Source organism: Acanthochromis polyacanthus, chromosome 2 (genome assembly GCF_021347895.1).
Source record: "Acanthochromis polyacanthus isolate Apoly-LR-REF ecotype Palm Island chromosome 2, KAUST_Apoly_ChrSc, whole genome shotgun sequence".
Classification (NCBI taxonomy): domain Eukaryota; kingdom Metazoa; phylum Chordata; class Actinopteri; family Pomacentridae; genus Acanthochromis; species Acanthochromis polyacanthus.
The window spans coordinates 15,096,379-15,107,200 of record NC_067114.1 but is presented as its reverse complement, the minus strand read 5'-3'; the positions used below and the strand labels follow the sequence as shown (position 1 = coordinate 15,107,200).

Below are 10,822 nucleotides of genomic sequence, written 5' to 3'. Positions count from 1 at the left end.
AACGAACATTCCCTGACAGCGCCTCCTGTTGGCGCAGCATTGTTTTTGCATGCAGGGCCTCCTTGTAACCCCGTTAAGTTTCCTCTCTGGGGCCTTGACCTTGTTAGCAATCCCTTGGGGCTCATAGAGGGCTCTGTTCACTACATGTGCATTGACCTTTCCAGTTTCCAGAGGTTAAATAACGTCTTTTTTGCCTGGAGAATCACAGCAGGAGCCGTATGCTGATGTTGGATGCACCTGGGACTTTACTGAATGGGATATTGAAAATAATACCACTCATATGTAGACCCAGTAACTGAAAAGGCTCATTGAGCGTACCTCTAGAGCATGAAGAAAGTAAAGATTCAAATTGGTGTTTATGGAATGATCTGTGCTTACGTCTCAGCTTTCATTGTGACAGTGAGGTTAGATCACATTCAAAAAGAAGAAACCTTTTTGCATGTGGATGTGGGGCCTGTGAAGCTAGCGGGCCTGCTGTCCTACAGATGTCTTGGGCTGTGCGTTACCAGGTGTACGTCACCTGAGATTACCCACGCTGACACCCCTTAAAGGCAAACAGCCAGCAGTACAGCTGAGGGGGCATCTGGTGGCGTGTGTGCATGTGAGGTTGTGTGCTGTGTATATGTGTGTTCATGCTTTCAGATTGGGGGTAACATTTTGCAGGATGGGATTGAGCGCATACATACATTGTGGTATTGGATGTTTCACATTTTCCCACAATCTCCAGTCAGAGAGAATGTAGATCCATGCATGGCTGAGGTCAGTTTGTCTTTCAAGCGTGTGTGATAAAGATGGCAGTAATGACTGAAGGCATTTAAAAGCATCCGATCCTCACACCAGACGCAGCCTCGGCAGTCTCCAGTTAAAAGTGAAGTGGAGTGAGTAAAACGTTCAACTCCGCTGTCCCTCTGATCTTCCTCCGCTTCCCAATGCCCCTGCAGAGAGAGAACAAAGAGAAGACTTTCTTAATCAAAGTGCATTGGATTAAGAAGCAAGAAAAAAAAAACCACAGAACATCACAGAGATACTACCCAACAGCCATTACGCGAATTGGAAAACAACCCGAATCACCACTTCAAATGAGCCGCCTGTGACCCTGAAACAGGAGAAAGGCATTTTAATTGTTAGTTTGGCGAGTGTAAAAGGTCTGTGGTGGAAATGAAAGAAGCAGTGCAGGTGCAAATGTGTGCACATGTTGTACTGTATGTGTGCTTCCGCTGGCTATGAGTGAATGCCTTCGGTAAATGTGGATTTCATGTGCGAACGCACAACCGACTGCTAAATATACCTCAACCGTGTGTGCGTGTTTACATTGTTTTTTCAGGTATATGACATCATTAGCTCACAGAGCCATGCAACAGCTCTCTCTGCCCACATTGAGTCATATTTTATTAACATACCTGCTGTAGCTGAATCATCCCATCTCTTACAGAGCTTCACATGCGTTGACACACAACTCCATCAACATCATGTATTTTTGATGGGCCTTGGTATGCCCTGAACACGCCTTTCTGTTTCTCGCTTTCATTTACATTACCATATTTATTGTGAATACTCAATGCCACTAAGGGCAAGAGTAATGTAGACACGGGCAATCTAAAGACAGAGGGGGTAACATGTTAGCAGTGTATGAGTCACACTCCAGCGCTCACAGCTCAAGTCCCATCTGTTGTACGGAAAAGGCTGATACTGCCATCATGTGGCTCGAGGATGCAAAGTGCCTTTCTCAACCGGAGGCTAGTATTTACCATAGGGACTTGAGTGTGTGCATTTGCGTGCATTTTTGAGGCCCAGGCTATGCAGAAGGGGGCAGTCAGTGGAGTACAGCCTGCTGACACTGAGGAATGTGTCTTTTCTAATGAGATTTATCGGGCTCCAGATGTTCCTGGTTATGAAGATGTGTGTCCGAGATTTAGGAGGGTGAGACCTGCACCCTGTCAGAGTCACAGAGGGGTGCTGTTTTACTGTTTGTCACTCCCCCCCCACCTTCATACACCACCACCTCTCATAGGTGGCCTCTTAACCTGACAACACCCACACCTTTTCTGTCTCTCAGCCACACAATCGCACATACTTTTACCCTCGACACCGATGTGAATTGAGATTTTATAACAAGAACATAGAAAATACCAAAAGGAAGGTCAGCAAATGCATCACATATATACAAAGCAATTTGGTGAGTATTATGTAAGTTTTACGGATATAAAGACATTCCCGAAAGCAAAAAAAATTCTCTGTGTTCAACGTAATGGACAAAAAGTGACACATTTCCTAAATCCAGTTCACAATATCCAGCACATTTTTTTTAAAGGTGAGACAGTTTTAACAACAAAACAAGGAGCCAGTGCAAGTGTACTAAAATATACAAAATAGTGTATCAACATTTTTCCTCATCTCACATATTAAAAAAAAATCTTGTTCTTGGCTCAGAATGGTATTGTACCCTCTCAAAGTCTGAGTTTCAACGTCACATAACCAGACAAGAGAAAGAGTGCTTGCTGAGGTGCGTCGCGAAGATCTCAGGGATCATCAGTGAGTCTGTTCTCCTGACGTTGTCTGTCTGGCTGAACCAGGTGTCAGCTGTGCTCACCACTTTAGCGAGTCTGGCAAGGCACCATAACCGCTGACCAGGCTCCAGGCGTCTTTGTCTACTAGCTGGCACAGCATATTGTCACCTTCCTCTTCGTCCTCCTCCTCCTCCTCCTCCTCCTCCTCCTCCTCCTCCGCTGCTCAGATGGCAGGCTGCAGCTTGGTCAGGTTCCTCTGGTGCATGCTGTGGTGGCGCACCAGCTCGTCAGAGCGGGCAAACTTCTTCTGACAGTTGGACCAGCGGCAGGTAAAGGGCTTCTCACCTGACAAGGAGGGGACACACGAGGAAAAACAAGAGAAAGCATTGCTTTAGAGTGGATTCAACTCCTAGAATGACAGATTGAGTTTTGTTGTGCATGAATTAAAGTCAGGAGGTCCATCTTTACATTTTTTTTTTTTTAAATCTCACTGGGAGAAGAATGGAGAGGTAGAAAATAAAGGTATACGCACTTGTTTTACCTGTATGAGTCCGAGTGTGCGTCTTAAGATGGTCTGACCGTGAAAACTTTCTCTCACACGTCTCACACTGAAAGGGCTTCACTCCTACACAGGGAGGACGGCGGTTGTGGCATTACGAGAGACATAAATGAAAAGAGGGTGTGGTGAGGGTCAGAAGTTGAAACTTAAGCTTCAATGGAGCAATCACTGTCTGAGATGATACAAATTACACTACTGAGGGAGATTTTATAGTTTCAACATAGGTATGTCTGTTTGTTTTGACCAATGGATCTGGTGTTGCTGCAGATTTCTTAACACAGTTAATATGTGAACAGCAATATATATTTAAAATTAATGTTAATTTGTTGTTGTGGTACTAAGGCACTGGATTATTATTTTTATTGGTGTTTCGAAACAATAATGAGTTCTACTATCTTCAAAGAAAGCAGAAAGAGACATAAATAAAAAGAGTTCAAGAAAGAATCAAGGCCACAGCTCCGATTTCTTGATTTGCTATCTTGTCAGTTTTATTACTTTGTCAACTCTGCCAGTAAATTATAAAGTGTTCATTGGCCAAGAATTTGTCAAATTTAAATATACTGAGTCTAAAAATACGCGAATCTAGCTGTAAAGAAACCTATTGTGTTGTATTTTGTGGAATGAGAATGAGGATATGGCTGATGGATATAGTAGCTTGACCCCGTCCTACCTGTATGTCTGCGCTGGTGTCTCTTTAACTGGTCTGAGCGAGAGAATCTGCGACCACAGTCTGTGAAATCACACTGATAAGGCTTCTCTCCTGCAAAACAACCCCACATGCCATTATTGTCATCATCTTTACATTTATGTCAGAGCCGGAAAGAGGGGTACAAATCATCTCATCACTCTCACCAGTGTGTTTGCGTCCATGCATCTGCAGATGTGACAGTTTGAAGTATCTCTTGCTGCAGCCGGGATAAGCACACACAAAAGGACGCTTCTCACTGGCCTCTGAAGACTTCACAACCGGAGGAGCAATACCAGGTACCCGTCTGACATCCTGTCAGAGAGACAGGAAGAGAAAGGCAGATTTATTTATTGTACAGAAGACGACTTTGTGCATGCAACTACTATATGTGTATACATCTGCTTTAGCACTGACTGACCTGAAGTCCTCTAAAGACCCCATGTGTGTGAATGTGATACTGGGCACTGACCAGCATGGGTGGAGGGGGAGCTGTGGGGTCACTGTCATAGCTGGGTGGATGACCACTGGCAGGCAGAGACAAAATTACAATCAAAACACGGAGAAGATGGGTTGGTGGAGCAGTATCAGATAGATGAAAAGAAGAAGAAACAGTATTTTTTTAGAGATAATCAAGGCAAAAGAATCCCTGTCCTTCTCCACACTTCTCAAACATCAAAATGGCATGCCTCACTCCAACATCTGCTAATTTCTTGCTCTGTATTTCTTCTCTGAGACTCTACAAGAGCAGTTTTGCATGATTCACAGTTATCAGGTACTTATTTATCTCATAGAATTGTTATGCAGTCTCACAGTAGAACCAAATGAGAACAAAAACACCATGAACAACCACAGCCACAGAGATGAAAGCAGTTCCTCTGTGTTTGGTTAATATTACCCTCATTACCTGCTTATTGTGTGACATAAAAGCGGATTTGATCCTTCAGTCACAAGCTGTATGTAAAATATGTGCCCATGATAACAGGGTGCATGTGTGGAAAATAGTATAGTTTATTAAAAGTATATTTGCGTATTTATTCTACTCACTGTTTCAAAGCAGAGGAGACTGAGAGATGAGAGTGAGGGAAATCAATACTTTAGTCCATCAGTCATAATTTTTCAACATTGAAATCTAAATTTTCTGAGAGTTTGTGTGTTGTTTGGTCAGTGTCAATAAAATCTGATTAAACCACACATCCAGATAAAGCACTTTTTGAATGTTGAATACTTTGTAATGCCTAAGGGAATTTATTTTTGGAACTTTGCCTTGACTGTTGATTAAATTCTCATGGCATTCAGTATTATAAGAAACATAATTAGGATTTGATGCCACACTTAAAAGAGTTTTTTACTTAAGCTGGTGAGATCAAGTCAGTGTTCTTTGCAAAAACTGAAATGAGTACAAGTCTGCACACAAAGATTATTATGCTCTTCTCCTATCCTGTTTTCCTCAGGCAGTGGGCCAACAGCCATCTGGTCAAACTGTCCTGTTCTTCCTCCTCTGCACCACCACAAACACCAGTCAAGACTGGAAAAAATACAGCCTGTTCTTTAAAATAAAAAATAAATAAATCAAGGCTCACCTCTTCATGGAAGATGCCAGGGTGTTCATTTGGTTCCATGTTACGCACTCCAGCTGAGATGCCATTTGGTACAGGTTATCACTAAGTAAAACATACAGCACAGAAAAAAAGATGAGTTCATTTTCTTTCTTTTCTTTGAAATCCTAAGACAACAAACTATATTAATATGTGAATTAACTGAAGCTTTATGAACACAGTTATCTTAGAAACTGTAACAGATTTAGAGGGGAAACTGATGTACATGTTTTCCTTTTATTAGTTATTTTTGGAAAATCTCGTAATACAAACTCACAGGCAATATTTAGGTTGCTGCTGTCATCTTTCTTCCCTTGAAATGAAGATGTTTCATTCAGGGGAACTCCAAATGGTTCGCTTATTAACACATGCTGTCCACCCACCACACTCCTCACTGGCCTCATTAAAAATCACAGGCACAGAGCCATTCTTTACCTTGGCAGATCACAGTAGCGCACACACACACACACACACACACACACACACACACACACACACACACACACACACACACACACACACACACACACACACACACACACACACACACACACACACACACACACACACACAAAGCACACTTGAAGATGCGATGGTGCGCTCTGTGGGGGTGAGTGCCTCCGTGCCTAGTACACCATGGACCAGTGCATGACATCACTCTGTCCTCAGTATCATTAATGGCGGGAAACAGTTTCGGGGGAATTTCTGGACAGCATTCCTTGAGAAGTCCTTGAGGGAAGGATCGTGATGGCTCGCTAATCAGCTCTGAACTATGTTAAACTGTGGAAAGGCTCACTGATATCTGACATATGTATACACTGTGTGTATGAGCGTGCGAGTGTGTGCTTCTGTTTGTTTGAGGGTTTCCAGTTCATGCCATAAGCTCTAAAAAACAGCGCAGTCTTCCTCCCTCTTATCAACTGCTGTCCCAGTATTTGGGCTGCACATGTTCCTTTTCTCCAACAACATCGCAGGCCGGCATTTAAGGAATCCCACCCCATGAGATGTTTTGCATCAAAATGAGAACAAGTTGGGAGCACACATCAAATAAGGTTCAAATAAGCACATTTCCAGCGTTAGCAACCCCCACCTCCTCTCTCAACTCTCGCTTTCACTGAGCTTGTCTCTTTTACTTCTCTCCTCATTTTTCCTCAGGGTGGACTCGGACACATCAGCAGTAGATCACTCGGTGTTTGTTTTGGCCTGCTGAGCACCAGTGGGCAGCACTTAACCTCAGAACAAATTAGGATTCACAATCCAGACAAGGTAGAGGCAAACACTGGGCCTAATGTGGGATCAGAGAGAGTTCACACTTCTAAAAATGACCAGAAAGCGAGCAGGCTGCATGCGGTGTCGATGAAACGAAACTGGCATTAACTGATGAGTGCAGAGTGTGAAAATTTGGGGGAATTGTGTTGAAATGAGATTCAGAGTACAGCGAGTCAAATACAACAAATGATAAATCCATGCAGGGAGAAATAATTGTACCTGTTGTAGTTTCTCAGCAGCAGAGCTTGGCTGCTTGGACAAGACTCTGCAGGATTATGACAACCAAACATGGGATTAGGAGCCGGATACTGCTGGTCAACTGAATAAAGGAAAATACAAACGTGTTGCTTCAGCATGGGGTGACATCTACGATTTATTTACTCAGTCAGTGAATATGCAGTTAATTTGCCAGTAAATCAATTGATTTCTAATCTAGTAAAGGTCATAAAATGGAAATGAAAACAAAAGGAAGCATTGTCTTCATGATTCTATGGAGCCCGAGCTGATGTTATCACAATGCTTTTTGTTCCACCCTATACTACAAAACAGAAAGATGCTCATTTGTTCATAGGATAAAACAAATAAAAACAAATATTCACATTTGTGTAGCTTAAAGCAATTACTTTCTAGCAGTTTTGGTTAAGAACATTACTTAAGTTATGAATGAATTATTAAAATTGGTGGTTAATGATTTATTTGTGCTGTGTTTTTTCCCACAACAGCTTACTAAGCGGGAATATAAATCTAAATACCTCATCTTCATTCTTGGACAATAATACTTCCAAAAAATAATAATGATATTTTATTGTTCTCTTTTTTAGAAAACACATAAACTCTTACAAAATCTATTTCCAAAATGAATAATAGTCCATTTCAAAGACATGCAGAGCTTTTTCTTTTCAAAGAGAGAAAAGGTCAATGAGAAACACTGGTCGTTTTCAGGTTCATGTAGTATATGAGTCCCCAGACAGTTTTTGACATTCCAACAGAGTCACATAAAGCCATTTCCTCAAGTTATAATTTCCAGAGTCATTAACCGTATGTGTGCGTAAAGAGCAAGAGGGAGAGTGTGTTTATGTATGTCTGTGTATATGAATGTTCCTGCAGACAGGGATGGAGAGAGATGAAGGGAAATGGATAATAGCGATCGTGTTGTGATATGAAAAATGATGGGTTACTTATATAACCTTGCTGTGACACGACAGTCTTTCAGTCTGCGAAACAATTTAGCGAACAGACTGTCAGGGTGCAGACGAGTTACCTATGTTGTTTGGCGGCGACAGCGTGTCCTCGTGTTTGAAGGACAGGCTGGAGAGCTGAGGGGTGTGGTGGGATGGAGTGTGGCCATAGCTGGGGTTGCTGTCTAAACCCACTGCTCCATAACCTGAAGAGGGGGGGAAAACAAATAGAGAGAGGGGATGGAAATAAAATGATCTTGTTTGCCTGGTCGAGTCATTAGATCAACCTTTCTTACAAATGACTGTAACATTCTGAAGCTTGCAAAGTCTTCAGTATCTGGTCGGTTATCTGCGACATATCCCCCCTGGTAGTAGCTCTTAGACCCTGGCAGGACTACCACAGAGACACATTCATCATACCATTAAATCCTCTTTCCCTGTAACATATTCTTTTTCCCCCCATCTATCTTAGGCCTTGTGGTTGCAATATTTATGGCAGGTGGAAAAAGAACTTTGGCAAACACGCCACAGATGGACTGAGATGAGCTACCGTAGAAATTAAGCTCGGTGAAAAGCAAGAACGAGGAGCAAAACACAGGTTGAATACGGGTAGACTGTAAAACCAGCAACAGAAAGGATTGTTTCACTTTTATTGCAGTCATTTGTATGCATTTCACTAAAGCACACGTTAAGCTAAAGTAGAAGCTAGATGATGATCAGATACACAACCACATGCAATGTTTGTTTTACATGCTGATATAACATGGACGGTCTGTGAAATCCTGAGTCAGGCCCTGGAGGGAAGTTGAAAAGGTTCTAAGAAAAATGACTCACAAACTCTTAAATCCCCGCAGCTTGCAGAAAGCAGCGCTGACTATTTTATCACTTCATCAAAAACTACTTTCCACTGGGCAGACAAGATTGACTGTCATGCATTCAGTCTCTGAAGGTCACATCAGCAGACACACACAGGCTTAAACCTCTGAAAGCTGAGCAATAAGCCCCAGCAGACGCAAACACCGTCTACAGTAAAGGTAGAGACATCATTTCAACGTTGATTCTGAATTACGGTTCAGGATGAATAACACTTAAACCTCCTATGGGATTTTAAAAATTTCCAAAAAGTCAAGCTTATGATTCACAGTTCATCTGTTCAAATATTTTTCTCCATTTCATTCCTAGTTACTGCTTTTGGAATTTTTCAAAAGAAATACTTCTGACTAAAGCTCTGAAGCCGTTAAGTTTTTTGCTGTCACCTGTCATTTTTTGGCAAAGGAAGCCGTTTTCCTGCTCAGCAGAGCATTTGTGGTCAAATGCTCTTTAAAAAAACAACACACTCACACACACTTAGTATAGGAAAAGGCATCCAGGAAATATAAAATTACACTACACAAATGTAAAGTGAAAAGCCTTTATTTAAATTATAAATAATCAGCTGCTGAGAACTTTCAGTGCCCTAACTTACACTTACCATATCATTTAAATTCCCTGGATAAATTGTAGTTTTATGTTCTTTATTTCATTTTTTCCTCTCTTTGTTTTTTATAGCTTATCATTCTGTTAGTATATATATGTTGGTTTTTTGTTTTTTTTTTTGCATTGGCATCTTTTGAAAACTTTATGAGTATATATACCGCATTATGTTAATTAAATTCAGGACTGATAGATTGTAATACTGATGCTGGAACACTTGTAGTGATTCAGAATGATCCAGTGCAGCACATAAAACCCAGCTTAGATAAAACACTATTGATAATACTTAAACATGGAGTTACATTAGGAATAAATTCTGTGGAGAAAGACACTGGCTTGCAACAACAACAACAAAAAAGAATTTCATTGATTGGTGTGTGGCAACTGCTTTTTGTAAGACTAATGAGGTGAAATCAGAGGTGGGACCGGTGATGAGCATACTTACCCTGGTTCCTGGGTGCAGGACTGTTGTCCACACAGCCAGGCAGGTAGGCTCCACTGGGAAACATCCTTGGCTGACTTGCAGCGGGTTCTCCGAAGGCCCCAACCCGACAGGGGCCTGAGCCTGTGAACTGGCCTGAGAAGTGCACCGTGAAGGCCCCGAGTCCACAGTGGGGGTCATCAATTGGGTCGGTGGTCCCCCAGCCCGGCTCCTGCTTGATGAGGGAGTGGTGGGAGGGCAGGGAGCCGTAGGGTGAGGCTGGGTGCAGGTCCAGCAGTTGGGTCCACTGACCGCCGCCAACTGACATCCCACAACTGCCACCAGCTCCGGGTAAGGACGTCACAGGAGGAGCTGGTGGCAAGAGGGTCAGGTCACGAACATCTGACCCCACTGACATGGCTCCACACGGTTCAGTCAGCATGACTGAAGGCAGCTCAAGACAGTCCAAACAAGAGTGGTGGTAATCCAGCTGGGAAATTAGAAAGTTAGACAGTAATAATCTCCTAAGAGTGTCACAAAAACAGTTACTGAAGAATCAATAAGCAAGGAGCAAACTCTTCTTCAGAAACAAACATCAGGGCTCACAGCGCGCTATGGGAGCCATCTTTCCTGCCTCATGTGATGAAGTGAATAATGGAATGAACTGACTGATGACCAAAATCTGGATGCCAAGTTTCAAGCTCCCTGCAGTGGGCTTGGAATCTGTGAGTGTATCAGTGCCTTGTCCCTGTGTCTCTATAATGTCTGGCTTTCCTTATTCTCCTGAAGGCTCAAATACTGCATAACTCACTGAACAGGGGGAGGAGCAAGGAGGCTGAGAAGAGGATGACTCCCTTGTGTTGCTCTGGCCAGCACAGACTGCACTTCTGAGTAGGTTCTGACTAACGTCACATTTGCATGAGGGTGTTGCTCTTCACTCTTTGTTCAAGTTTAAGTGTTGCTCCTATTGAGTGTTTGAGTGAGAGTTTATGCGTAATGTCCAAGAGTTTGTTTAATTCTTCTGAAAATAAAAGACAAAATCATACATCTGCATGAGCAGTAGCAGTAGTGAGTAAAAGAGTTGAAGTCTTCTTCATGCTGATGTTTTGCTTGCAAACGTGATTATTTGTAA

General features: G+C 42.4%; 1 protein-coding gene across 3 annotated transcripts; it reads right to left on the bottom strand.

Moving 5' to 3' along the window:
* Positions 1 to 1,368: 1,368 nt before the first annotated feature.
* Positions 1,369 to 10,482, bottom strand: wt1b (WT1 transcription factor b). Of its 3 annotated transcripts, none has more exons than XM_022192033.2 (9): positions 9,715 to 10,482; positions 7,880 to 8,002; positions 6,838 to 6,937; positions 5,335 to 5,415; positions 4,173 to 4,278; positions 3,919 to 4,066; positions 3,737 to 3,826; positions 3,040 to 3,132; positions 1,369 to 2,852 (listed from the first exon to the last, which is right to left on the bottom strand). In XM_022192033.2, the coding sequence occupies exons 1-9, from the start codon at positions 10,130 to 10,132 to the stop codon at positions 2,731 to 2,733; spliced, it is 1,281 nt and encodes a 426-aa protein (XP_022047725.1). In that variant the 5' UTR covers positions 10,133 to 10,482; the 3' UTR covers positions 1,369 to 2,730. The 3 variants fall into 3 exon arrangements, with proteins under 3 accessions (XP_022047725.1, XP_022047726.1, XP_051800968.1); XM_022192034.2 differs by having other exon boundaries at positions 3,049 to 3,132; XM_051945008.1 differs by lacking the exons at positions 6,838 to 6,937; positions 7,880 to 8,002; positions 9,715 to 10,482 and adding an exon at positions 5,627 to 6,806.
* Between the last annotated feature and the right edge of the window lie 340 nt (positions 10,483 to 10,822).